The sequence below is a fragment of the Pseudopipra pipra genome, chromosome 18 (assembly GCF_036250125.1).
Source record: "Pseudopipra pipra isolate bDixPip1 chromosome 18, bDixPip1.hap1, whole genome shotgun sequence".
Classification (NCBI taxonomy): domain Eukaryota; kingdom Metazoa; phylum Chordata; class Aves; order Passeriformes; family Pipridae; genus Pseudopipra; species Pseudopipra pipra.
Window position 1 is genome coordinate 5,894,870 of NC_087566.1, and position 27,905 is coordinate 5,922,774.

At 42.3% G+C, this 27,905-nt stretch overlaps 2 protein-coding genes across 3 annotated transcripts in view; one reads left to right on the forward strand and one right to left on the reverse strand.

Annotated features, from left to right (window-relative positions):
• Window positions 1–870: 870 nt before the first annotated feature.
• On the reverse strand, window positions 871–6,698 carry SNAP29 (synaptosome associated protein 29). Its single transcript, XM_064674808.1, has 5 exons — window positions 6,367–6,698; window positions 4,724–4,920; window positions 3,898–3,983; window positions 2,720–2,827; window positions 871–1,029 (listed from the first exon to the last, which is right to left on the reverse strand). Exons 1-5 carry the CDS (start codon window positions 6,574–6,576, stop codon window positions 872–874), a joined length of 759 nt encoding a protein of 252 aa, XP_064530878.1. The 5' UTR covers window positions 6,577–6,698; the 3' UTR covers window position 871.
• Window positions 6,699–6,961: 263 nt separating this feature from the next.
• The window catches only part of PI4KA (phosphatidylinositol 4-kinase alpha), a 58,908-nt gene continuing 37,964 nt past the window's right edge, over window positions 6,962–27,905 (forward strand). The window contains exons 1-19 of one of the 2 annotated variants that reach the window (XM_064674804.1): window positions 6,962–7,216; window positions 9,295–9,411; window positions 10,641–10,734; window positions 11,392–11,480; window positions 11,911–11,983; window positions 12,310–12,569; window positions 13,265–13,331; window positions 15,282–15,430; window positions 15,989–16,054; window positions 17,058–17,154; window positions 17,548–17,739; window positions 18,496–18,596; window positions 19,320–19,449; window positions 20,171–20,303; window positions 20,923–21,018; window positions 21,729–21,912; window positions 22,638–22,741; window positions 23,657–23,825; window positions 27,045–27,095. In XM_064674804.1, coding sequence (XP_064530874.1) covers window positions 6,977–7,216; window positions 9,295–9,411; window positions 10,641–10,734; window positions 11,392–11,480; window positions 11,911–11,983; window positions 12,310–12,569; window positions 13,265–13,331; window positions 15,282–15,430; window positions 15,989–16,054; window positions 17,058–17,154; window positions 17,548–17,739; window positions 18,496–18,596; window positions 19,320–19,449; window positions 20,171–20,303; window positions 20,923–21,018; window positions 21,729–21,912; window positions 22,638–22,741; window positions 23,657–23,825; window positions 27,045–27,095 — 2,412 coding nt within the window. In that variant the 5' untranslated portion in view covers window positions 6,962–6,976. The remainder of the gene's footprint in view (window positions 7,217–9,294; window positions 9,412–10,640; window positions 10,735–11,391; window positions 11,481–11,910; window positions 11,984–12,309; window positions 12,570–13,264; window positions 13,332–15,281; window positions 15,431–15,988; window positions 16,055–17,057; window positions 17,155–17,547; window positions 17,740–18,495; window positions 18,597–19,319; window positions 19,450–20,170; window positions 20,304–20,922; window positions 21,019–21,728; window positions 21,913–22,637; window positions 22,742–23,656; window positions 23,826–27,044; window positions 27,096–27,905) is intronic. The other variant, XM_064674805.1, reaches the window with a different exon arrangement.

The window sequence follows — 27,905 nt, forward strand, 5'->3', positions numbered from 1 at the left end:
AAAATGGAAGCTATTTTTTCAAATAGCCACCTAAATGAATAAGCTGAGAAAGAGCAGAAAATAAAAAAGCAGATGGTGACAATTTCTGCAAAAGTATATTTAAAAACATGTACAATTAAGTCCTGATTTTGTTACCCAAACTCTTTGGGTCACTGTCAATCAACATTTCTTGCAGACCATGATATCCTTAGAGATCTTTACTGGAAAGACTGTAAAGGCAATTAGTATTTAGTGACCAAACATAAAAAACACAGTTCATGGGTTCACCATTTGGCAAAAGTCATCTTAGGAAGGGGAACACGCACAGGATATTATCATGATTGCATGACACCCTTGATATTTTACAACTTCCACAGAACAGTCCATTCCTTAAGCTCCAGAAATGCCACAACAGTCACTTTAAATTATTTTCACAGCTGGAAATCAGCGTTTTTTCATAATTTAACATAGCTGTAGGTAAACAGAATTAGCAACATGTGTTCTGAACAAAGCAGCACATTCTGTTCCCCCTGCCCCCTCCCCAAAACAGAGGCAAAAAATGCAGTTCCTTTTCTCACCACAGCTCCCAGGCCAAGGACACTGAAGCTTTGTGGCCTGCGAATTCCTCCACGCACACGACACAGTTACACAACTGAGCAGGGCATCCTGACCCCGTGCTGAGACTTTACTCCACATGCACTATTCCCATGGACACTAAGAAGAAATTTCATGTATTGTGCTGAATTAAGCCTATGGAATTTTATGGACAACAAAACCAATAACGTATCAGAAAAAAGGAGAAACAGATACTATCCAAGATTTTTTAAGAGATGGGTTGAAATGAGACATCCAGGATGATCTGACGCTGGACAAAAAGAATTCTAAAAATCCTTTAAAGTTGTCGGACTCTTTTATCAGTGTTTTTAATATTGATGTCCAGTGTCTCTACTTTCCTGGTGAGCCGATCCAGCATATCATCCTGCTCCTCGATTTCCGTCTGCAGACCCAGGGCCAGGTTCTTCAGCCGACTCAGCCCAGAAGACATCTCATCTGTCAAGGGAGAGAGGGACCATAGGGAACCACCGTGGTACAACACACACTGCTCAAATGGACACTGCCAGGATCCCCCCTCCTCCCAGGTTAGAAAATGTCAGGTACAACTTCTCAGCTCTGAGTGTTCCTCTGCAGTAGTGGAAGCACTGCTCTGTCCATAGTTGTACTGCTTCACTACCACAAGTGATCACTTCCTTCTTTCTTCCACTACAAGTTAACTTCAAATGCTTAACACCAAACTGGATCTTTATCGAATGACATACCCTGTAATGTAATTTTTATTTTTTAAATGTATTTTACAGAAAAATCAGATGCATCTTTTCTCAGCTCAGGATACACAATCTGCTCACTACCTCAACTGTTTTTCCTTAAACTTCATGTAGAAGTATCATCAATACTTCTTAAATCTTCAGTGTTATTTATCATAGATGAAAACCTCCCATTTCCAGATTTTCTAATTTGGCTACAAGGTGACTATTTTATTGCATGATTGATTGGTATAAATGTTTCTGAAGCAAGTAAGTTTTCCACAGCTTGTGAGTAGAACAATGTGTTTCCACTAAACTCTTCTGCCTATTTCTTTGATCCATTCCTTTCTGATTTCTTTCCAATCTCTTTTTTCTAGGTCAGCTACAGAGAGACACGTGTAAGCAAAGAGGCACTTTGTCTATATGTTACAGAACAAAGGAAGGCAAAGTCAGCTGAACAGCCTCGGGAAGCAATAAAAGGAATGCGGCAAATTCACAAATTAAATATTTAGTGCCTTTCGATTCTTCTATTTTTGGCAAAACATGTTAATTTCAAAAGCTGTGCAGAGTTCTAAATTATTTGGGTCCAAGCTGATGTGCAATTTAATATCTGAGCTGAACTGTCAGCTCAGTTGAATGCACTTTTCCATGAGAGGTAAGCTCTGGAAAAAGCAGCAGTACGGCATCCCAACTATACCAGTGTGATCCTGTCTGAAGCAGTATTTTCTTGTTGATGCTACAAGAACCTGCTTTGTAAGATTTTTCAGAATGGATGGATAAGACTGTTTGCCCCAGTGATACTCCAGTCAGTGGACAGGATGACTCAAAGAAACGTTTTTCACCCTGAGTGCCAGTGTTGTGGGACACTTCAGCACCATTTCCACATCCGAATGACAGAGACCTGCTGGCGTGTTCACACTTGGTACCAGTGGCTGTCTCACTGTCAGTGTGTGATCTAAGAGGACTCATGTTTTTGGTGTGGGGTTTTTTTTCCCCAGGTTGTTCAAGGACAGCTCCAAAACTCCTCAAGCACAAGCATGTGGCAGAAGAGTTGAAGTATTGATGCCAATAGTGTATCACCCCACAGCAGGTTTATATTATCCCAGACATCCTAGCTGGTTTGTTTCTAGCTGTTTGCACTTCAAATGCATTTCTAACTCAGATTTGTTACTAATTTTTGGGAGGAGATGACCCACAGACATCCCCTAGCATTCTACATTCAAATAATTTATGTTTCAATCAAACTTTGGATTCTGCCATGTAGACAGTTTAGAAATGCAGAATACAAGCAAATGAATTTTTTATTTATCGTCAAATTTCACATATTAACTAAACCAAAAAGTCTTTGTTGGTATTATATAACTTAGTAATTTTATCTGGCTTAGGAATCAAGAACTGACAACTGTATTACATCAAACAGCTTCAGTTTTCTCACTCACCTAAGTTGGTATCAATTTTCTGGTGGTAAGCTCGCAGCTGTTGGTTCTTAGGGTAGGAATCATCCCTTTGCACTGAAGAAACTAAATCTGCTTTGCTGAAATCACTGTCTGTTAAGGGTGTAGAATACAGAATGTTATATAATAAAAAAGCTAGTAAGAAGAAGCTTTACAGTTTTAGGAAGGCTGTTAAAAATTAGCCTGAACACAGCTGCCAGGTAACCCCATCACAGGGGTATCAGCAGCAGTCCAACACCGCTGTCTACAGGGCACCTCTCAGGATGAACAGTGAAGCTACAATTCTTCTTTTTGGCTGCCTTTTTTTTTAGTTCTAGTAGGCAGCTGAGAGAATAAAAGGAAAAACCCAGTCTTCCAACTCACATCCAGGTGGGACAAAGAGGTGGGACGGTCTCTGTACCCGCAGGGAGCCGTCCCAGGCGAGGCCCCCGAGGCTGCTCTGCCCTCCCCTGGACAGAGCTCGGCATTACACGGAGTGGAGCGGAGACACATCCCAAAAGCATTTCTCTCTTTACTCACACAGCTACAACTGTGGATCTCCTGCTGCTTTCCCACTCCTACCGCGCTAATTAACCGAACATCCCTCGAAAAAGGAACACTTCCTTGGCACATAAAAGCCATCCCAGAAGTTAAGGCACTGTGGGAAGGGGGAATGAGGCCAAACCCCAAACGCTGCCTTGTGAGAATCAGGTGATGACCCGAGTAGGGAGGGTTACAGTCCATGTTTGAGATAACAAGGAAAATGTATCTGACAAATGATGGTTAAGAGGAGACCCTCAAAAATAAGCTGATGTTTTGGCAAACCTGGGGCAAGGCTGCCTGCACACTGTGTGCATCTTTGGCTACAGTCTCCTCTACGTGAATATAAGCACCAAAAGCTCTTAAAGTCTTTACTAGCTATAGAATAAATTCCCCACTGGAAGGGCTAAATAAAATCTGTATCCAAATTAAAAGAATATCACATCTGCAGCATGGGTATAAAGGGCTTTAGGGGAAACAATTCCCTAGGATTCAAAGCCATGAAAGCTGGGATACAAATCTCCAGATGCTGGGCAGCAACATAAGTCAGCAGCTGGGCAGGCTGAAGGGTCTCTGCCTTCATCACTCTGCAAGCTTGCTCCACGTGGATGACAGGCAATGAGTGTAAAATAAAGTTAACAAACCTGAATTATCTAGCTTCCTTAAATTTGGATGGCTTTCCTGGTATTTTGACTCTTGTTCTTTACTAGACATCATTGCTTCTTTTAACCTAGTGAAAAAAGAGAAGAAAGAGAAAATATTGGTATGGACCACAGGCCTCATTCTGAGTCTGTTAAACAAGAAAAGATGTCAAATTTACACAAGAAGAGCAAGTTTGTTAGACCTGATCCAAAATGTTCCTTTAAAAGGAACTATTAACCATCAGCATTTATGTTCACTGAAAGCAGAACTGGTCACTTTTGTGCTCAAAATAGCAAACGGAAACATTGCTATCAAAACCAAAACTGCATCTTCTGTCTTGAAGGCAACATATTCCCTTCCTTTAGTGGAGCATGGAGGGGCAAGGGAGGGAGGAAATCAGTGTATGCAGCATTATCAGGCTTTACAGAAGTTTCTCAGGTGAAGAGAAACAAATACTGTAAGATACAGTAACTTCACAGGAATTCATTTTTATTTACAGCTTTAATAGAAGCAAGAGAAGCACACAGTATTTAACTGGGAGCACATCAATGCTACAATTTAAGATTTCCTGGTAAGACTGAAGCAAGCACGATAATTCAGAAGACTGAAGAATTACTTGTGTAATTTTGTGTAATTGGATTGATTTCCCACAAAGTTATTCTTACCACCACAAATAAAAATAGAAGTACAAATATTTTTTATGGGTGTTAAAGGAAACAGGGAGCTAGAAACCATCTCAAGACTTTGCTTGACAAAATCAACAGATCTGGTGACATTTCAGAGATGCTGTGGGAGACAAGTCCCAAGTCAAACATTTCTTTTACTTACCTGCTGTTAGCATAATAGTCAGGGGCTCCATTCTGCTCTGGCTTGCTCTCTGGAGGTTTGGCTCTGAAGTAGTTTACCAAGCCCCCCCAAACACTCTTAATGCTGTTTATGTGCCTCTGACTTGTCTTCAAGTCCTGGTCCATTTTATCCACCATCTGCTCCGTGCGCTTCAGGGCCTCTCCCTGACGGACGAGCTCCTGACAGGCATCGACAGGGAAAGAGCAGCTCATGAAGCCAAGATAAACTGACACATCAAACGTTCTAACAGACACTCTGAAGAAAAATAACAGAGTTCCTTCATCTGTGTGGGTTATTTCTAAAGGCAAACGGCTTTTTCACTCGCTCCTCTTCCCCCAGGGCATTTCAATCAAGAGCTGCTGCTCAGCCATGGCATTAACCAGCTATAAAATCCCCGTTCCTGTGCCATGCCAGATTCCTGATGCCTGCTACAAACAGCATCCAGGAGTTTTCTGTGCTGCCCTTTTGTGGGGTTGACATTTGCATCTCCTGCTGACAGAACAAGCATAGCACCACATGGGTGATGTGGTGGAAGCCCAAAGGTTTATGGCAGGGAGATGAGCAAGCACAACGATTCCTAGCTGTGAATGGCACCTGCATTGGGAAGAGATTCTATTTTCACCTTAGTGGGATGTTCCGGATAATTTAGAAACAGAATAACCAGAGTAAATAAACACAAATAGAATTTCTTCAGACTGCAGGAATATTTTAGTTAATGTTAATAGTGCAGGATTTAGGAATTTTTATATATGGAAGTACATTATTTTCTAATTCAGCGGCACAAACACTATTCCAAAGTAATTCAAAGATTTATTCTGGCAGGAAAGTTGCCTGCAGCTACCAATTGTGCAAAACAAAGAACTTAGTGTTCATATTCTGGCTAAACTGTGGGAAATTCTAGTTGAATGTTCTTTTTTCTTCCCCCCCCCCCCCCCCCCCCAATAAAGCACCAAACACACAGAACTCAAGTTTCACCACAGGCCTCGTGTCAAGCCTAAACTCTTCATTCCTCCCTTGTGCTTTTCTGGACAAACAAGTCCAAAAGTTCACAGCAGTCCCACCGAGAACCCCCTGAGCACAAGCACCCTATGCAGCTTAGGGCTGTCTGGGGGTAATTTGGGCAATAACACCCAAGGAACATCCCATTAGCAGGTGACACAAGGGCCAAGAGCTTTATGAGCGACGTCCCCGAGCACAAACTGCTCTGAAACAGGGCCCGAGGAATGAAGGAAATGATTAATCGGGGTGAAGCCAAGCACATCACAAACAACTGACAGGGCAGGCCCCGCACCCAACCGAGAGAACTGCTGGGAACCTTTCAGTCAGACAAAACGAGGCTTAAATGCCACGCAATAAAACTCAGTAAGAATTGTTAAAAGCAGCTGAAGAAACGGTCGAGTCCCCGCCCCAGCGTTACACAGACAGGGTGGAACTGGGATTTTTCGCTCAAAACCCAAACCATCGCCCAGGAAACCAGCCGGCACTAACACAGGGTGGCTGCGGAACACTGACTAACCCTACAGAGGGACGTGTCGGGGGGAAAAGGGACAAGACCCCCCGTCCCGGAGGGCCGAGGGAGCCACCGGGCCCTGCGGGTGACGGCTCCGCTCCCGGCCCCGACCCACCTCGGAGGCGGCCACGCCGATGCGCTCGGACTCGTAGAGCAGCGAGAGGGAGCGGGCGGTGCTGTCGGCCGAGGCGGCGGAGCGGCGCAGCACCTCCTGCTGCAGGTACCGCTGCCGGTCCGCCTCGCCCGCCCCGCCGGGACCCACCGCCGCCGCGTCCTCCTCATCGTCCTCCGCGAACGGGTTGTAGCTCCTCGGGACGGCCGACATGGCGCAGCCGACCGCGGGGAGCGCTCGGGAAGCCCCTGACGCTGGGGAAACCCTCACGGAGCCGCCGCCTCGGGCCGCTCCGCTCCTTCCGCCTGCGCGCGTCGGGCGGAACCACCGCGTGCCCCCCCTCGTGGGCGGGGCGATCGCGCCGCAGCGCCGGTGGGGGACAGGCGGTGCTGGACGGGACCATCGCGGCCGCGGGGGGGGGGGGGTAGGAGGGGCTGCGCTGAGCGCGCCCGTTTGCAGAGCGGGGCGGGCCGGGAGGGCGGGGACCGGGCGGTAGTGAAGCCGCTGCGGGCGCCGCCATGTTGGCGGTGTGATTGGTGCTTCGTGATCCCGCCGAGGCGGTGCTCTCGCGGGAGGGGGCGGCGCGCGCTGCCCGGCGGGGCTCCCGCACAACATGGCGGCCGCGGTGGTGGCGGCTGCGGCGGCCGCTGCGGCCACGGCAGCCACGGCCACGGCGGCCACGGCGGCGGCGGCCGGGACCGGCACCGGCACCGGGACCGCCACGGCCGGGGCCGCCGCGGCGCCCTCCGCCGGACGCGGAGGCGGCGCGGCCACCGCACGCGGCTTCTACTTCAACACCGTGCTGTCGCTGGCGCGCTCGCTGGCGGTGCAGAACCCGGCTCCGCTGGAGAAGGTGAGGGGCGTCTGTGAGGGGAGTGTCGTGTGTGTGTATGGGGGGGCTGTGGCTGTGAGGGCGGCGGGGGTTTCACGCGCGGGGGCTGCGGGAGTGCGGTGTGGGAGTATCACGTGTGGGCCTGCGGGGCTGTCACGCGTGGAAGCCGCGTGTGTGTGTGTATGTGGGAGGGAATGTCGGAGAGTCGTCATGCGAGAGGGGGGCCGTGTTTTTGTGTTTGCACGTCGCGCGAGGGGCCGGCGGGGAAGGGTCGGCCCCGTGCGGGGCCCTTCTGTGCAGAGTGTTTGTGCGGGGCGGGCTGTGGGGACCCGCGTGGCCCGTGGGCAGCGGGTCGGAGCAGCGGCGGGTGATGCTCCGGGGTGGTGCCGCTCCCCTCGGGCGGGGCTATCTGTGGTTCCGGGAGTGGGATCTGTCCCGCCGTGGGTGCTCCCGTGGGCCATCCTGACCCAAAAACGCCGTCAGCGCAGCCTCCCCCCGTGTCCTCGCAAGGAACGCGGGTCCTCAGCGGCTGCGCCTCCCCCGGGTCTGTGGAACAGGGTCTTGTGGGCGTAATTAGTCTCAGCCTAATTAGGATTGGTTGCTTTGCTCCGGGTGTCCTGTTAAATCCAGGTGACGGGTAGAATCTGCCTGGGTGAGATAAAGCTCTGCTGAAGGTAAAGCCAGCCAGGGGATGTGTGTGTGCACCGCTGCCCCGGGCAGGTGTGTGTTGTGCTGGGGAAGGAGGGATGGACACGCTGGTGTTTGGGGAGTTGGCTGCCCCGAGCCAGAAGTGACAGAACGTCTGATTTGCCTTATGCAGTAATCATGACTAAATAGCTGAAAAGCACGGCTCTGTGCTGATGAAAACTCTGGTGCTTGTTCCTGGCCAGCTGTTGCCGCCTTCGGTTCTTACTTCGTGTTCTGGAAATGTGCCATTGGTGTGACAGCCAACAGTGAATAATTTTTGTAAGCCTTGCTGTTGGTTCACTAATATCCAGGGATTAATTTATTTAATTTTTTATTTATTAGTTTGACAGATTACAGTAGAAGTTAAATGATATTAACAGTTCATATCTGTCTAAAATTACTCACTCATGTTATTGCAGGTATAACCTGACGTGGAACACATGCAGCAGCAGTCATTTTCCAAAGTTCATGTGTCCTCTCCAGCATTTTATGTTGAGCAAGAGGCTTATTTGTGTTGTTGTCTTACTAGTCTTGTAATTATGAGATCTGGCAGTTGAAGGACCAGAATCCTAAATTCCACTGCGTGTCCAGTAGCTTCTTGTAATCCTCCAGGGAAACTTTTCTTGGTTTAGAAATGTCAAGGTGGGGTGTTCAAAGAGTTATCTAAATAGGAAATGACTTGACATTCAAACATAGGCGAGTCAGACATAGTTATTTATTATGACAGTCCTCTTTAGATAGGATTTATTAACATCAAGGAAATTCATGAAAAGACAGCATGCTTGCTGCGTTTTCCATTTGTTAGCAGTTCCATAGAAAAACAAAGTATTTGGGGGATTCGATGTGTTCTTCAGATGTGTGTGTGCTGAGTATGGAGATAAGTATTAGCTAAGCAGTGAGAAAATAATAGTTTTGAAAACTTAATCTGTAACCTGAAAGATTTGAGCCAGTCGTACTCATCTTGGTAGCAGTTAATGGTTCAGTGCTGTATATGAAGAATGCATTGGTGCAGCTGTAAACAAAGCTCCAGCCACCTGGTTTTTTGTTTACAGGAATTGAGTAAACGTGATAAATTTGCCTGCTGCACATTTCTTACACATCTAAAATGCCCAGTGAAGGAAGGCTTTGTCATACTTCAATGCTCTGATCAGGTGTTGAAGAAAGCCTTTAAATCAACCCATATTGTGGTAGAAATGTTTGACTTCTGCTCGAGCTTTTCCTGTCTCTCTCTGGGTTCTGTCATTCACCACCCTTTCCCAACCCTTGAATGCTCTTGTTAAGGTTGATGACTAAAGGAGGGTAACGTGCCCATCTGTCTTCCAGAAGATGGAGACACCACTGTGCACTTCAAACTTCAGTTTGTTTTGACACTTTGTCTTGTTCCACTGTTCTTTCCCTCTGCTGTTTTTCAGGTACAGAAGCTGCTCTGTATGTGTCCAGTGGATTTCCATGGGATTTTCCAGTTGGATGAACGTCGCAGGGATGCTGTTATTGCTTTAGGAATCTTCCTAATTGAATCTGACCTGCAGGTATTTTCCCCACCTGGGCTAACTGTTTATCTTTGAAGATTAATTCAAGTTTAGTTGTTGAATGAATGAAAAGTTGATGTTTTTCTTCATAAAAGTGAATTAAAATATCAGAGGTAAGAGATGAATGCAGGCAGGAGAGCACAAGGAAGCAAGGACAGCACTGAGGAGTGAGATAGAAGAATAAAAAAAGTAGTCATGGCACTGCCACAACCAGACTGCTGGCATGTTTTCTGGTCATCATACCTTAAGGAGAGAAAGGAAAGACTATTCAGGAGGATTTACTTAAACCATGTGTGTCATTGTGTGTTCTTCCCCACATGCTCCTGAATGACAGGGATGTTCCAGTGCAGTCCTGAAGGTCAGGTTTGCAGCAGGCCCTTTCCTGCCTGGCACTGGCCAGGATAAACAGACAGACAGAGCACACAGGCTGCATTGTACATGAACATCCCTTCTGTGTCTGCCAGCCTGAGCAGGACAGGCTGGTTCTCTTCCCTGGAGCTCTGGGCATCATATTGTTCCATGCAGGGGAAAGGGAGGATATACCCAGTCCTAGGTCCAGAGTCATTAGACCTCACTTTAAAATCTTCCACGTTGCTGGGGTTTGCTTCAGGCCTGAATTGCCTCCTGTTGAGGGTCCATGTGCTATGGTACAGCTTGCCTGGTTATTATTGGGGTTGTTCTTTTTTTGTTTTTTTTTTCTAAGGCAATATTTGTATTTCATAGCATTTGATGATGTTTCCAAAGCCAGCAGTCAGTATTAGTTAATCCAACCCCATGAGGAAGGGAAGTGCTGTCCTTTGATTTGCAGGTGAGGGAGCTGGAGCATTACACAGGTGTGTGAAGTGACTTGTGTAAGGCCATGGGATGGGTCACATGAGGTGGGACTGGCACTCTGAATTTCTAGCTGCCTTCAAATTATTTTGGGGCCTTGCTGTCAGTTAATGAATTGTTTGTGGGTAGGTACGTTGTGGTTCTGGAATATTTTTCTGCAACTTTTGCAGAGAATGAACTGTTGCCTGGAATGAAAGTCTTGGATTTAAGGCACTGAATTGGGTTACTTTTCGTTTGCCTGTGTTGAAATCAGTTTTGCAACATTCAAGAAGCCTGTGGAGTAATCATGAGAAGCGAGTTCTGTGTGTGTCAATGGAGTCTTTCCATATATCCAAAACATTGAGATGATATGGTTCAGCTTTTCTTCTCCATTTTAAATAGAATGTTTTCTTCTTTAGCACAAGGATAATGTGGTTCCGTACCTCCTCCGCCTTCTGAAGGGTCTTCCCAAAGTCCAGTGGATAGAAGAAAGCAATGCACGGAAAGGCAGAGGTGATCTTTGGGTTTTCTGATCTTTCTTTTGAAATGCCAGCCAGGAAATAGCAACAGCAAAGGTTATTCAGGCCATGGTACAAGGGGAGGTGCTGGGTTTTTAGCTCCTGGCTTGACAGCCTTTAATACTCATTTTCTTTAAAAGCAAACAGGAAGTTGAACAGCTCCCTGTTTGCCTGTTTGACCACTTCTCAATAGATTGAACTTTCAAAATAGTTCTGTGTTCAATATATTTTGTATTAAATTGGAGAAGACTGTGTAGTGGTTAGAGCAGGAGAGTGGAATCTGAGATCTTTACACATCCAGTTTATGCTTAGTTGCTATTTCAGCCACTTCGTTTCTTGCTCCCTTAATGTCTCTTAGAATTAATATAAGAACACTTTTATATAGTATTATATAATTCAATATTTTTTTTAATTACTTGAAAGCCTGGGAAAGCTTTTAATTATTATGATTTTTATTTCAGTGTTTCAGACTGAAATTATGATGGTAGAGTGCTTTTAAATTTTGTGTGCAACACTGTATTTTTCTACAGTTTATCTCAGAACTGCGTGACACGGGAGTCGCACATATATCTTCTTGTTTTGATATAATTTGTTCTTTCTGTGTTGTTTCTCTCTTAACAAGTGGCTGATTTTTCTGTCTGTCACTTTGCAGGTTTGCTTCCAGTGGCAGAAAACTTCAGCTTCTGCCTGGTGACGTTGTTATCCGACGTTGCCTACAGGGACGCCTCTCTCAGAGAGCAGGTGGGGTTGGTTTGGATGACCCAGTTCTGGAGGAGAGAGCAGCAGCTGCTTCCTGCCCTGCAGAGGGGCTGATTGCTTTAGCATTTGTACTGGTGCATTCATTTGCTTGTGTTAATTGTCAGGCATATGGAAGATGTTCATAAGTCTGCTGTTACTTTTGGGTGGCAGTTGCTGAGCCCAGTTAGGATTCCAGCTCTGGTGCTGGATCAGGACTGGTGCAGTTTCATTGTGCTGGTACACACAGCTCACTGCAGGCTTTACAAGAGCAGCTCTGTGAGCTGAGTGAGGGCAACGTGCTCTTTTAGTCCCACAGTGTTAAAAAACTCTTTACATTAATATATGCAGGTTTCATTTGTTGTAGTGATCTGGTGTAAGATATGACACTTCTTTACCAAAAGATGTTTTTGTATGTCTGTCTTGATGACTTCAGATTTTGGATGCCATCCTGCAAGTAATGCAGTTCCTGTTGGGAATGTGCCAGACACCACAAATGCATGATAAAGGTACTAATAAAATTGTTACTATCTTATAACTCCTGTCCTCTGAACTTCTCTTGAGTTTTCTGGTTATCAGGATCACTCCTAAAAAGTGAGCAGCTTTTTCTTTCCACTTTTGTTTGCACGTGTCTGTTGTGTTTGTTGCTGGCTGGTAAATACAGAAGCAGAACTGCATTAATTTGTGATACCTTCATGGTTTTTCCTCTACTTGCACAAGTCAGTCTTTGTAAAGCACTTTAGACTGAAACAGTTTAGTGAAGTGGTAGCAAACCTGTGAAGAGGAAGTTCTAAGTTACTGTTAATGTGCTGTTACACGTGTTTTTCTTTTCCAGAATATTTATGCAAGTATGCAGTGCCCTGCCTGATAGGGATTTCTCGAGCCTTTGGTCGCTACAGCAATTCAGAGGAGGCTCTCCTTTCAAAGCTTTTTCCTAAAATTCCCCCACATTCCCTGAGAGTTCCAGAAGAGCTTGAAGGAATTCGCCGACGATCCTTCAATGACTTCAGATCAATTCTTCCCAGTTCCCTGCTCACTGTTTGCCAGGAAGGAACACTAAAGAGAAAGGCTAGCAGTGTATCCAGCATCTCACAGGTTTGTATGGCTTGCTCTGTGCTGGAGTCAGTGCTGAGATTATTTCTTGAGCTGAGTGAAGACAGCATTAAGCCTGGATATGCAGGGAGTCCCTTCACACATTGTTTGACCAAACACAAAGATCTTTATTTTGGTTCCACAACTGAATTTCAAAATAACTTTGTAGTTTCTGAGTAACAGAACTGTCAGTGACAGTTAAACTAACAACTGTACTAGTAAGTCTTCACATGGAGCAATTGGCAAATCCTATTGCTTCTGTTATTCTCATTGAAAAGCATTGTACTGTATATCTGTAAATTTGGGAAGCTGGTGCTTAATGGCTAAAGTTTTCAGAAGTGCTGAGGGTACAGGAGCTCTCACTGGTTTCACCAGGAGCTGTGGATGTTCACTGTCTTGGGGAAAAAAATGCATTCAGATGCTGTTTTTGAAACCACAGATTGTTCTTAGTGTAGTTTCATACAGTCCAGGAGTCATTGTTCTGATCTCTTCCTTTTAGTCGAAAGCACTGAAGTAGCATTTTTTAACTTCCTATTTTTGACTGGAATTGAGCTGATAGGCCCAGGAATATCTAGTTCCTGTTAGTTTTGCTTGAAGCAGTGTTTCATTATAAAGTGTGCAAACCATTCCCTGAAAGATCTATCAATGTCTTATAAATATTTGTTTATAATAAATAGGGCTTTTGTGCAATGTTTCAGGTTAGTCCTGAACGTGGAATTCCGCCTCCCAGCTCTCCTGGAGGAACTGCAATTCAATACTTTGAAGGTAAATTATTTTGCAAAAGAACAAGGGTTTTTTTGCAATTTATAGAAAATTGAAAACCAAAACCTTTTGACCCCTTTCTCTGCTCTCCAGAATTCTTACAGTAATTCTATGGCATGTGCCTGCTAGGATTGTGAAAAAAAATTGTGGTTTAAAGACAGTAGGAAGTACTTATTAAACACCAGTAGTTTCCAGGCTCAGTTGTTTCTGGAGGGTTTTGAGACATGATTCCCTTACTGCCAGGCAGTGCCTGGTACTGAAGAGCTTAATTCAACTAGGCCAAAAATATTTTGGGAGATTAGGCTGAGTAACTTTGAGGAATAAGTGTTAATCTTGTGCTTCACTGGGCAACTGAATTGTTGGATTAGAGTCTGGAATTTTGAAGCCTTTGTGGCACATTGTATAAATCCAAAACAATGGCTCCATTTGAAGTAAGGGTGATGTGGGTCATTGTGTAAGACCCAGTAAAGCAGAGTGTTCACTAATGTGCACTAATTACTGTGTCACAAAAGGCAGAAACAGGAACAAGTTTTATGACTTAATACATAAACCCTTAACCCCTGAGTTTCAGTAGAGCTGTAACTGTGAGTTCTAAGTCAAAGCAGTTCTAAGTAAAAGCAGATTCAGTCTCTCCTGAATCAAGTAGAGGACTGGCTCTGCAGCTGAGGTGCTTTGGTGTTTCTGGTTTTGTCTTGCCCTTCGAGGTTTTTAACAGTTTGGACTTCATCTGTTTCTGGGCCATTCTCCTCCCTCAAGCCCTGGTTTAAATTGATTTCTTCCACATTGCTTTACTTTTTCCTTCACATGGCTATTTCTAGAGGCATCTGTTTTCCTCATTCATATAATGAGATTGCAAGATAATTCAAGTATCATTCTTAAGTTGCCAAGTAGACCTTCTGTCTACCCTGCTGAACCAACCTGTTCTTCTTCAATCTTATGGTCTTTGTGGTTTGAGTTAAAAAAAGCAAACAAACAGAAAAAAAGCTGCAGGTTAGAGAGAGGCTATAGTGGTAGAACAAAAATAATCTTAAACCTATAGGTGAATAGTGAACAACTTTGTACAAATTTAGGAATCATTTTCATTGTCTCTCTAGCAGTGTTATGGTTATTCTAATTAGGATTTTACTTTCAGTACTAACTTTTACCAGATATTTCAGCTACAGGCAGCCCTTGTATTATTTCTGATGATATAGTTTGTGATAGTCTTGCTTTCTGAAGAAGATGAGCAGTGACCTTGGTTTTATTCTGGCCAAGGCTAATGGTTTAGAAAAGAAATGACTGAAGACTTTTTTGTTGTTGTTGTCAATAAATGATCTTGCTTGAAAGGCTGTATAATCCCAAGAACATTACTCCAGCACAGCCAGCTGAACACTTCAGAAAGGCAGAGATATAATTTCTCAAGTGGAAACAGAGCTGAGAGCAGTTTGCTGAGCAAGTTGTTTGTTTAGTAGAGTACTTGAATCCGAAAAATGATTTGATTCTCTTTGCTTCCAAATTGCAGCAGTGAATTGGTGTCTATTCTAAGATCAAAGCTGTTCTTTGTGTTCATTTGACCTAATATAGGGGGAAACCTTACAAGACAGTTTTGACTTAACCTTTTCTTTGCATTTCTGTGCTTTTGAATTAAAGGGCACTTACAGATGTTTTCAGGTAAATGCATGTCAGTAGCATGGGAAGGCTTCTCATCAGAAGTGTCTCTGAAAACAAGTCATTTTGAAATAAATTCTTCCATTGTGGTGGTAAACTTCTAGTGAACAAATGTGTTTTTTCATCATAGTTTTGTGTCTTGATTCACCACTAGATGAGCTGAAATGCACCTCTGAATAACTTGCAAGTTAATGACTGTACCTGTCTTGGAAATAACTCTTTAGTAGTGATCAGATGTTACCATTAAACAAAGTCAATATCCTTTCCCTCCTCAGACTTGTATTTCCATTATTTATTTCTGATTAGGTTCATATCTTCCTGATGGGAGTGCACTGGATCCTGATTATTACTTCTCTACAATCAGCTCCAGCTTTTCAGTGTCTCCTCTCTTCAATGGCATTAACAACAAGGAGTTTAACATCCCCCTGGAGATGCTCCGACAGCTGCTGAACATGGTACGTGGGGGGTCCCTGGGACAGCTCAGTGAGGTTGCATTCCAGATATCTGTGCTAGAAACAGATGCAGGGGAAGTTTAAGCTTTTAGAGTTGCAAATAAAATGACAGTCTTTGTCCCTCTCAAGCTTTGTGTAATGTTATTTTTATGGCATTTCGTGTCATGCTTCAGTAGCATTCCTAAAAACTCTCATATAAACTGTGAAGAATTTGGAAAATCAGATAAGTTTATGTCAGCGGCTTCCTGCTTGAGTCTGGCAGAGCCCTTGGTTTGAGGTAACTTACATAGCTGCTTTTTGCTCTGAGAATGAGACCCTTTTCTAGAAGGGTTTAGATGCTGGGAATTCATGCAAGTGGCTGTTTGCAGCCTGCAGCCCTGTCTGCTTCCTGCACCAGCTATTTTGGAACAGCACAGAGAGGCTCAAAGATTCTTGTAACAGCCTTAATTTCATCTGACACTTTGCAGTGAAGTGACTTGTGCTCTCTGCAGGGACAAAATTGTATTCTCTAGAGTCACCAACAGGAAACATTCTTTTTTGGTTTTATTTTTGTCTCTGTAGGTAAAACAGATCGTTGGGGATTCTCTTCTGAAGACCTTGGATGCAGTTATAGCTGAAGTTGCAGAGGTATGCTTTTAAATTCCTTTTTGAATTACCTGAATGCTTCTTTGTTTTTTTGCCATAAATCTTGGAAAATTATTCTTTTACCTGTGTAAGGTATACCTTCTCTTTGCAAAATTATACTGATTTCCTTTTTGAACAGTTTGTTCACTGGTTTAAATCTGGCTTTGGACAGTGTAAAAATAGAGGAAGGAGTGAAGGAGTAATGTTTTTCACTGACATAGGAGGAAATAGTTATTCTTCTTACTTTAGTTCTCTTGTCCTGATAAATTACAGCATTGGTTGCCCAAAACTGGTTTACTGTAGACTGAGATCTTTATTTTGTATTGCAGTAACATTGTCTTTTTTTCACGTAGATAAAATGTGTTGTTTTCTTTTTCTAGCTTGGAAATCACTGCTGCTCTTTTAGGTGGCATTCCTAACAAGTTTATGAGTGTTACAGTTTGCAGGCCTTTACTTGCAGAGGTGCCCTGCTTGGGTCTGTGGGTCCTTGTTCTCCCCTTCTCTGGGCACAGTTCTGTCACAGCCTCCAGCACATTTTCTGGAGTTCCCCTCGCCCCCTCAGGGCAGAAGGCTGTGTAGGAAGGGCTGTGTGCTCAGCTGTGTGCAGAGATGACTGTGCTGTGCTCTCCAGCCTTCCTTTGAGAACTGCTATATTTGAACTGTAGGCCTAAGTGGGGACAACTTCACCTTCTCTCTTTGCTGTCTCAATGAAATGAGAGGTTTAAATCCCCCTCTTTTATAAGCCTGTTTTCTACACTGTTGGAGAGAACAGTTGTGTGCTCCTCAAATCAAGAGTGACTGAATCTTATTTAATGCCCAGAATGGCTGGACTTTTACTTTTGTTAAAAGTAGAGGGGGGAAAGTCACGAGGTTACCTCATGTACCTGTTTTACGTGCTTGTTTACATTGTGGAGGAAAGATTGTGTGAGTGCAATGAGGTTTATTTATCCATGTAATGGAAAATACTTCATTTTGAATCTAGGAGGTTGCTTCTTTTCTCTTTCAGACGGGTGCTAGTACAGATCTCTACTACAAAGCATTCAGTGACCCCCTTTATCTTGCTCAGTTTAAAATGCTGAGAGACACATTATACTATATGAAAGGTATAGTATTTATACTATTTTTTTAATTTATTCTTCATTATGTTTGAGATCCTAACCATTGTCTGCTTTGTATTGAGTGCTGGAACATTGGAGGTTTGCATTTCCTGGGAACTCTGCATATGGTATTGAATTTGTATTTGACATGTTTCCATATAAAAAAGGTGCTATGGAAATAGAAAAAATATTTTGAGCACCATTAAAAAAGCTTAGTAGATGGCATTTGGATTATCTGCTCACTGATGGACTTTGCTATGAAATTTACCTTTTAGACAGGACATAAATTTGATTAAATCATTAAATTTATAATGCAGCAATGAATTGTACATATGCTGTTATTCTGACACAGTCACTTCCATCCTTCCAGTATGACACTGTCTCCTTTTCTCTCTTTAGACCTTCCCAACTCGTTTGTGAAGGAAGTGCATGATTTTGTGCTGGAGCAGTTCAACAGCAGCCAGGCAGAACTGCAGAAGATCCTCCACGACGTGGATCGGCTGCACCACGAGCTGAGCCCTCTGAAGCTGCGCTGCCAGGCCAACGCTGCCTGTGTGGATCTCATGGTGTGGGCTGTCAAAGATGAGCAAAGTAAAAAACGCTCCTCGCTCTCTGCAGTGTCTCTCTGTTGTGTTCGAAGTTGTAGGAATACTTATAGAGGAGATGGGGCTTGGAAAAATATAAAATGAAGGGAATACTTTTTGCTGTTAGAATAGAAGAGTAAAACCTCCACCAAAGGATTGTAAGATTAATTGGCTGGATAGTTCAACATCTCATAGAAATGGAAACAGAAACTTTCTATTGGCTTATCTAGAGGAGATGGTATAATTGCTGAATTATATGCAGCTGCTTGTTTTCTAGTTTCTGGTTTAGTTATTGCTTTTAATGTCTTAAATATTTCTCAGTGATTCTTTTAAAGGAAATGTTTTTTCTTCAGTGCTAGCAGGACTGGGAAGCTCTTTCTCATTTTTCTTCTATTTTCTTTCTTGTTCTATAAATCTTATCCATCCCCTGAACGTGAAGGATTTTTTTCCTTTGGCTTTTGTAATACTTGATTTCTGTCCAGTGTGAGCTACACTCAAAATCATCTTTAAGTACTGTCATTCTTCCAGTCACAGTGTTTGACAGAGCTTTTTGGTACAGATACTGTTTGTTACAGATACAGATACTGTTTCCAAAACTGTTTTTGCAGAAGCAGCACTAAATCTTTTTGAGGAATGGTAGTATAAGGAGAGTGAAGCTTATAAATTCTCTGAAGTATTTTAGAAATTCCAGTAAGCATTGGGTGGTGTGTGGCTAATAACAAATCTGGTGAGATAAATTTCTCTGTTGGATTTTTCATTTAAGGTGCTGAAAACCTGTGCATCAAGTTATCAGAGAAGCTGCAGTCAAAGACCTCAAGCAAAGTCATCATTGCTCACTTGCCACTGCTAATTTGCTGTTTGCAGGTCTGCCTTTACAGTGTTTGACATTACTGCATCAGTGAGTGAGAGTTTGGGGAGTTTTACAGGTTGCTAGAACACTTTTTGTCTGCTATTTGTATTTCCATCTGTGTGTTCTACATTTGGATTTTAGAGGTCTGGTGTGGAAACTAGGAACTGCTTTTAGAATTTTCTTAGCTCAGCTACTTCTCAAAGAATAATATTCGTGAGGGGTTTTTAACAAGTATTGAATTTCTGAAATATTTAGTTTCTTAGCCCATTATATAAACACTTAAAATACTGGGACTGGCAGGTCACTGAGGTTTTAGACTAAGACTTGGTTGTTCTAATTTTTATGTCTTCTCATTGTGGACACTTATTCATAGTCTTACAAATATGGTGTTTTCCCCCACATAGTAAATTATCAGGATTCTCTAAGTATTGGAACTTGCCCAATAACTTTTTTTTTTTTTGAGAGTGTAGTTCATTTCACATAATTCCTGTGAAAACACTCAGGAAGAGAGCAGCAAGGCTTGACTGGCCTCTGACACACTCTAAAATAACCTAAAAGAGATAGAGGCATCAAATGTCTAAATCTTCCACTAAAACTTGAATCCCTCAGAACTTTGTAGAGTTTAGTTTTTTGGGGTTTTTTTGTATTGAGCTGAAGCTGCAAGCTTACAGTTGAGATAAAAATTGTGCTGCTTTATTGTAAAGCTATGTTTTGTTGGTTTTATTTTTCCTTTTTAGGGTCTAGGTCGTTTGTGTGAGAGGTTCCCTGTTGTGGTTCATTCTGTCAATCCATCTTTGAGAGACTTTCTTGTGATACCTTCCCCAGTGCTTGTGAAACTCTACAAATATCACAGCCAGTATCACACAGGTAAAGGAAAAAAGGCTGTACTCCGAAGTGATTGTTTTCCAACTTTTTGATGCTTTTAGATATTTTGTGGTGATGCAGCTGTAGATGGAAATCGAGATGGATTTCTGCTTTTTTTTTTGGAGGTGGAGAGGAGGAATGCAAATAACAATCTGGTAGAAGTGTATTTAGGGGCAAACAGCATAGGTAGAGCTACATTTATCCCAGCAGCAATATTGCTCTGTCTCTTGTGCTGAAACCAAACACTTCTGAGTGAGATGCTGCAGCTGGAGCCAATGCATAATTATAGGGAAAAAAATCACAAGACCAGTTGGAACCTCCCTTGTTTCAATTTGTGGCTGTTGTGTGTCATTCTCCTACAAAGCCTGCTTCTGTCTGCTCAGTAACCTACTTTGGAATTTGGGAGGGAGCCACTGGGTCTGTCCAAAGCTGAACAAGGTCACGTTCCTCAGACTCCCCACACACGTCCTGTGCTCCAGCCACGTGATCATCCTGGCACTTGGCAGGTTTTTATTGTTGTTTTAAATGTTAATATCAAGTTATGATTTCCAAAACAAAAATGTTCAATTTGAATTGCTAATGCAGGAGCAGTATCCTGATGCTAAAGCAGAACAGGTGAAGTAGTAACTGACTAAATTTAGGAATAATTATTTAGGAGTAGCTAAATGCAGTAATGTCTGCAAGGCCAACAAATGGTGTTGATTTCCACACTCCCTGTTCTCAGTAGGTGGTAATGACATCAAGATCAGTGTCACCAACGAGCACTCAGAGTCCACTCTGAATGTGATGCCTGGCAAGAAAAGTCAACCATCCATGTACGAGCAGCTGCGTGACATCGCCATAGACAACATCTGCAGGTGAGAGAGAGCCTGGCACCTGCTGGGGCACAGGTGCTGTTTCCCTGGCAGAAAAGTATTGAGTCAATGCTCTGTGCTGCTGTAAAGTCTTTGTAACTTAGTGTGACTTCATTTTCCTTCAGACATCTCTTAGTTTCTTCTGTGTCCTAATTGTAAAATAATAATTCAGTCTTACTGTTCTTCCCACATCTGTAATTCAGGCTAGTCATCATTTTGATATTCAGCAGGGTTTTTGTTTTCTGCTTAGATTATCACATTGAGCCTCCTGTAACAGAAGGATTGTTACACACTCATGTGGGCAGTGTAGGGATTATTCTTCCCTTTTAGCTACAGAGGGCTGGAGGGAAAACAAGTAGTTGATAACAAGACAGAAGGAATTAAAGTTTCAAAGCACTGGACTCTGAATTTACCTTATTGCATATTCCCATCCATTATTGTTGCTGGAGAAAGCACAGGTAGAAACTCTGCTAATTATTTAAAATACATCTGCAGCATTCTCGGGCAATCAGTTCTCATAGTTCAGTATAAGCTTTCTTCCCTTATACCTGGCATGCATTTACAGTAGTAAAACCTGATCTGTTGAACTGATGCATTATTTTTTCTGTCCATTGTTGCTCAGGTGTTTGAAAGCTGGCTTGACTATCGATTCTGTGATTGTGGAGGCCTTTCTTGCCAGTTTGTCCAACCGTCTGTACATCTCTCAGGAGAGTGATAAGTAAGTTGTCATCATCACACCAAGTTCTCCTTCATTCATTGGACCTGAAGCTTATTCTAAGATAAAAGTACTGGCAGCATTATTTTAGAGTTAAGTGTCTCAGATCAATGAGCTTTTATGTGGGGTCAAGATCATCCCATGCCAAGTCCCTGTTTTCATACTGAGAGAGATGGATCCATTTTTACCTGATTGAATCAGCAAATCTTTGGTGAATATTAGCCAATTTTGAGTCCTCAGTTGAATGATACTCTCTCTCTGCTGTATCCTTTAAGCTTCAGATGTCTTTTTTGGCTAGATACATCTTGTCATTTGTGGCATTTGACTTCCTTCATTTTTAAAGAGACCCACAAACCAAGAAACCTCCAGGGAGATATTCCAAAGTAGCTGGTCTGACTGTCAGGTTGTAATATCTTGCCCAGCATTTTTACCTCTTTTCACAGTTGTTTCTAGATCAATTTGTTCATGGATTAGCGTGGATTTCTTCAACAGTGAGTTTGAGAGGTTGTTATTTTTTATTTTGAAAACCAACTTGTGCAGCAACATTAATGTATTGGTATATATAGAGTGGCAGTATTAAAGCTGTTAGTGATGTTTAAATTTAGTGTATGAACTGTTTCTTACAAGAAATGTAACCATGCTCAGAGGTCTTTTAACTGCCAAACAGTTACATGTATCATGTTGGGGGTTTTTGTTTGGTTTTTTTGTGACAGGGAAGCTCATTTGATTCCTGACCACACAATTCGTGCTCTGGGGCACATTGCAGTGGCACTGAGGGACACCCCAAAAATGATGGAACCCATCCTGCAGATCTTACAGCAGAAGTTTTGCCAGCCACCTTCTCATCTTGATGTTCTCATCATTGATCAGCTTGGCTGCTTGGTCATCACTGGAAATGTAAGGAAAGAACTGGCCAAGACTCTGCCAGTTCATGATCCCTTTCCTTTAGTTAAAAGGAAATATATTTTAGAAACTGCATTTGCAAAAGTTACTTAAGGTTTTTCTTTTCTTCACCACAGGTAGGCACTTGTACAGTTTTTATGACATCAGAAAAGCTATAATGTGTAAAATGCTGTTCCTATAAAGAAGATGAGTCCTCATAGAAAATAATAAAAGCTTTTTTAAAAAAAGCAGACCATAAAAACCAAATTCAATGTTTTCAAAAGTTATTATGAAGTTTTTATACTTAACCTATGTCCCAAAGAGGTGCACAGTATCTTTTTTCATATAAGTAATTAAGTTTCAAAGTCTTGTAAGTCTGTACATCTGAAAGTATAGAAGATTGTCTTCTTCAGTCATACAAAGATTAACTGACATTTTCCAAATGTTATTTGTGCCTCTGAACAAGCAATTAATTGCCAGGACACAGAAGCCTGAAAAAAGTTTTCCATCAGGAAGGCAGAGTTAAAGAACTTGCTCAACTTTTACAAGAGTTATTAATTAAAAACACTCACGAATGCACTTGCAGCGTTTGCTGCGTGGAAGCTGAACCCATTGCTCAGACTGTGGCCACACACCTGTCTGAAGAACTTGGTAACACTTAGTGCATTTTACAGGGTTGTTCTTTAGAGAGGTTGTGTTCAATAAGCTTTATTTAGTGCTTTGGGTTTGTTTTTTTGCAGCAATACATTTACCAGGAGGTGTGGAATCTATTTCAGCAAATCAGTGTTAAAGCAAGCTCAGTTGTTTACTCTGCCACAAAGGACTATAAGGATCATGGATACAGGTAACACTCAGCTGTGTCCCTTAAATGTATAAATACCATCTCAAATATCCTTTGTGCTCCATCAGGCATTTTAACTTTTTTCCAGTTTTATGACAGGGTTGTAAATAATATTGTTCTTTCTTCTTTGACGTTAAAAAGAAACACATTGGTTAAACATAGTAGCCCTTCATAATGTAGAGATTCCTGAAAACGCTTTTCACTACAGGTAGTATTGATTACTTTGTCCTCTGTAAGGAGTCAGTGCTTGTAACTGCTAAATGACATTGATGACTTATGTTATCTGTAAGTACAGTAATTAATCTCTTAGCCTAGAAAAGCTAAGAGTGCTCTGTCTTGTTGTTACTGTGGTCCCAGTACTTATCAGGGATTAAATGCAAACCATTAACAATTTAATTCTTTGCATGTAAATTATGCATTGTTGTCCCTGCTACAATTTAAGATTATCATTGACTCTGTTGGGAGTCTGGATATCTTTGAAAGCAATATGTGAGTACCTGAGAGGATTGTTCCTGTCAGTATATTTTAACAGGCTGCCTGAGCCAATGCAGTCTCAGCTTTAACAACTGATACAGGTTCTGATTCTTCAGCTCAAGGCTTTCCCAAACCAGAAACACAGCCCTTGGCTGCTTTTTGTCTGCTGCAGGAAAGTACTTTCCTTTTGGCTGTGGTGGCATCATTAATGAAATGTCCTCCAGAGGCACAGCTGACAAAGTTTTTCACTTAAATACCGGTTCTGTTTCAATTATCAGTAAAGTGCTGTGCTGTCCATAAAAACATAAAACAACCCCCTGAAAAAAACCTGAGTGAAAAAAATGTGAGCAGCCTTATGACAAGACTTACTGTGAGTATTATGAAGAAAGCAGTGAGGATATTAAACAAAGGGATTGCTTGTTCATAACTCTCCTTTCTCCTCAGGCACTGCTCCTTGGCCGTCATCAACGCCCTGGCCAACATCGCTGCCAACATCCAGGGAGAACACCTTGTGGATGAGCTGCTCATGAACTTGCTGGAGCTGTTTGTTCAGCTTGGGCTGGAAGGAAAGAGAGCCAGTGAGAGAGCAAGTGAAAAAGGACCAGCACTGAAGGTCAGGAATGCACTGGTTTTTAGTTGTGTGCAGCTGTGCATTTATGGGGATGGCACCACTGAACACACTGCTGGGTGGTTGATAACCAAACCCACACCCTCACAGGAGAAACCCACACTCTGCTGAGCCTGAGGGTGTGTTCTGGTCATGGAGTGCAGGTCTGGAATGCTTTCCAGACACCTGACTGATCCATGTGTGGTATCTCAGATAAAGAAGGGGACAGCTACCGTTCAGCTGAGGGTGGGTGAACTGCAGTGTCAGAGGCAGAGCTGCCAAAAGAAATATGGAATGCTGAGTACTGTACATCTCTTACAAGGCCATGAGTGTCTTTAGATGGGACAGAATTCTACTTCTGGTGATAGTGTGATAGGATCATAGGAAAACTGGGATTGGAAGGAACCTCAGGAAGTTATCTGGGCAAACCTGCAGCCTGAAGCAGTCAATTTGTCATCCTCATCCATCCGGAATTGCCCTTAGAAGTGGGTGCATCTTGATTTTTTTTTTTCCCCCCAACATCCAAGTTTATGCAAACTCTGTCTAGGCTTATAATGAAAATAGTGCAGTGAAGTCAAAATTACAGATTTAATAGAAATCTCTGATTTTTAGAGGTGCTTTATTTAGAGAGCAGGTTTATTCAGAAAGCTCGCCTAAGACAGATGAGGCATGAGACTTGTCTCTTAGATAATCTGTGTGGTAGGAACATTTGCAGAAGAGTATATTTGAGTGGTTTTGCTTTAAAGTAGAGTTCTGTTTATATGCAGTTTTCAATTGGGATTTGTAAAATTTACACATACTGGCCTTGAAAAGGGCATGAGAAGGTTTAGAAGAGGAATGTCTTTAAATGCTAACTGAATTTCTGCAGGAGCAGTTTATGTGCAGTTACTTTATTCACTCAGAATTCTCTGCTCTTTTGTCAAGACTTTTTTGCTGCTTCCTACTCAAAAAATCAGAGCCTTCCTCCAGTTATGTTCTTTCTTAGTGTTCAAATGCTGAGTGCACTGACTTAGGATGACTTATGAAAACTCAAGTGTTTGATAGTGATTTTATACAGAAAAAATAGGCTGTTATGTTTTAATAGTTCAAATGTGTGCATGGTGGAGAGTTAAGGCTGTCTCAGAGGTGCAGTTTGAGAGCTGTTCCTTCCTTTTTAGGGCAGAGAGGTAACACTTCCTTTTGAAATAGCCATATTTTCCTAGCAGTGATGGGAACAATATGGTTTTTTTCTTTTCAGCCTTTTTCCCCCTCCCTTGTGCATGCTGCATTTAAATAGTATTAAATTCTTTATGGATGGTAAATCCCTCTGACATGAGTCTGTTTGCCTTGAAGACAGACTGCATTTAATCAGGGATGCCAACCCTTCTCTTAAAAGGGAACTAGGACATGTCTAGAATCTGCTTTTCATGAAGTCTAGGGTAGAAAATTCCTCTCCACGGGTCTCATGGATTCCTTTAACCACAGATGACTGAGCTGAAATTGTGAAAAACATACTGTAAACATTGCTCTAAAATGACAGTTATAAATTAGTTTCCACTCTCCTCCTTTCTGGGATATTTTCCCACTGTTTTCAGTTTTGGAATTACTATGGGAGGCAAACTGCTGCACCAACTTAAAGCTGCCAGCAACTGGAGAAATGTGTGCTGGATTGAGCTAGGAGGCAGTGTTTCTTTACTGTGAGGGTACTGACAGCAGTTCTCACTAGAGAACACTCTTCTCAGTGCAGAGTAAAACTTACCAAAGGCATTCTGGAGCCTGGGATACTTCATTTTCAGGAAGAGATGAAGTTGGTAAAGCACTGCACGTGCTGTGCTCCCCAACCAAAGCAATTTTTATTTCAGTAGTTTGCCTGTGTCTCTGCTTCTCAGCATACTTAAGTTTGCTCCATAACTGTTAAAATGCTCCAGTGACTTATTTGTTCTGTTTTCAACCATGCAAAAGTGGCTTCTGTGAGGGGAAGAAAAATAGCATTTTTTTTTTCTTTTGCTGATAGTTGACACTAATGTCCCCTGAGTATGCCCAGGGATAGAAGTCATTGCATCTTCTTCATCCTCAGTGCCATATATTATCATAAAGAGCCTGACATTCCATTTTTTGTAACAGAAGTGCTAATAGTGACTTTTTCTAGTTGTTCCTACCCCTTAGAGTGTCTTGAATGCTGTTATTTTATTCCCTTCAAAAATATTTTAGGACCCATCTCTTGCTTTGCTTTATCTTGGCTCTCCAGGAAAGATAACTGAAGTGTGTTTTAATTGGATTGTGTCATTATTGTTTCATCTGAAGAGTATTTGGCTTTGCTTCTCCCTCTCTTCTTTTTTTTATTTTTTTTATTATTTCCTTTTGCTTTGTTCCACTTCATGCAAAGCTGTGCCCTGTTAGCATTTCTTCCTTTCCTCCTCCCTGTGGGGCCAGCAGTCCCTGCACCTGGTCTCTCCTTGTAAGGAGGAAGCTGGAGGGTTCCCTCCCTCCTAAATCCAATGTTGAGGGATATGTGAGGTCAGGAAAGACTTGAGAGAGGAGATGTGATGTCTGTGCTATCCCTGTTTGCCTGAGGTGGGAGATGATGTGCTGTGTGCACTGTTTTCAGTTCATAAACACTGGCCAAGAGCCAACACTTGTGTAGTGTGCAGTTTAAAAAGTCCTTAAAAGTCAAAGGAAATACATATCTCCCTTATGCTTCTTATATTTCAATGGAAAAGGCTGCTCCTCCTGCTTAAATAAATTTTTGAAAATGGTATCTTTTTACAGACTTTTTATTTTTGGTTACATTTTGATAGTAAAACGAAACTTTTAGTGAACATTTGACACTTGTTTGTGGCCACTCATTTAATGTGAACGTTCTTCTAGGAGTTACTGGATGTCAGAGTAGACATGGTATCAATGAAAATTTCTGTCTTTAGCTCAAAGCACAATATCTGAACTTCCAAACACTGACACCCCTGTGCTTACAGGGTAGAAAAATCCCTTCAGCAGTCCCTGAGGACCCACCTGAAAAGCTCTGTTCAAAGATGCAGGGTGTGCTCAGTCCTGTGGACTTTGGGGGGTCTCTCTTGGCCACCTCGTGCACAACCCTTTGCAGGACACAGAGCTGGGATTGGCAAGGTGTGTTTGCATTTGCACAGGGAGGAGGAAATGTTTGATGTTTGATGCTTGAAATACCTCTGAAAGCAAGTATTGTAGAAACCCTTTTGTAGATGTTTTGATAATTTCCTTTTTCTTTTCCAGGCCTCCAGCAGTGCAGGGAATCTGGGTGTGCTTATTCCTGTCATTGCTGTGGTGAGTAGCCAACGGTTGGGTTGTTGCAAACAGAATGATTTTTCTTACATTTATCAAATATTGGTCCTGTTTCGTGGTCTCATGGTTTGACTGACAGCTAGTGCAGAAGTCAGCATCCAAGAGAAGTGCAGTAGCACTGTAAAATAATACTTCTTGCTCTAAGAGGGGAAATAATTTGTTTAATAATGACAAATCTCTTAAAAATAGTTAATCTTTTGTGATTCAGGGTTAGATTGTTTCAAGCTATGAATTCAAGAGATTCATGAGCTAAATAATACCACAGGGAATATTACTCTAAGTAGTGTTTGGCCTGCAGTTTAATAAACAGCAGATATCTGTGGTCTGAGGAGAAGTGAAAAACAGAAGTTAATAGAAACAGAGTTAAAAGTAAATCTTACTTTGGCAGCACAGTGAATTCTGCTTCTTAAAAGGGAAAAAAGAATCAGTGATAAAGGAGGGAGAAAATGTCCTGTGTCTTCTGAAATGAGATTTGACTGTCACACTGTGGAAGTATTTTAGGAAATGTGCAAGGGCACTGATGTCCCTTTCAGAAGTATATCTGTTTGGTCCTGATTGGCAACTTTTTCTAGTAAAAAAACCATTTTTTTTAACAAAGTGTAACTACTTATTGAGGAAAAAAAATTGGTGTGCAACTATGCTAGATCTCCAACAGAAAATTTGATACATGCAATGTGTGTTTCCAGGTCAGTAGGACTGTTTGCCTCACTGCTGTAGCTTTTACTAAAAAAAAATCATGTCTAAAAGATCCACAGACAAACTTACTGAAGGACAGAAGGCATCATGCTATTT

Excerpts from the sequence above, each read along its gene's own strand:
- SNAP29 (XM_064674808.1), bottom strand. The coding sequence starts at position 6,576 with ATGTCGGCCGTCCCGAGGAGCTACAACCCGTTCGCGGAGGACGATGAG. Across the intron at positions 4,921-6,366 it reads TCGGCGTGGCCGCCTCCGAG|GAGCTCGTCCGTCAGGGAGA; the intron begins GTGGGTCGGGGC and ends GATGCCTGTCAG. Across the intron at positions 2,828-3,897 it reads AAGGAAGCTAGATAATTCAG|ACAGTGATTTCAGCAAAGCA; the intron begins GTTTGTTAACTT and ends CACCCTTAACAG.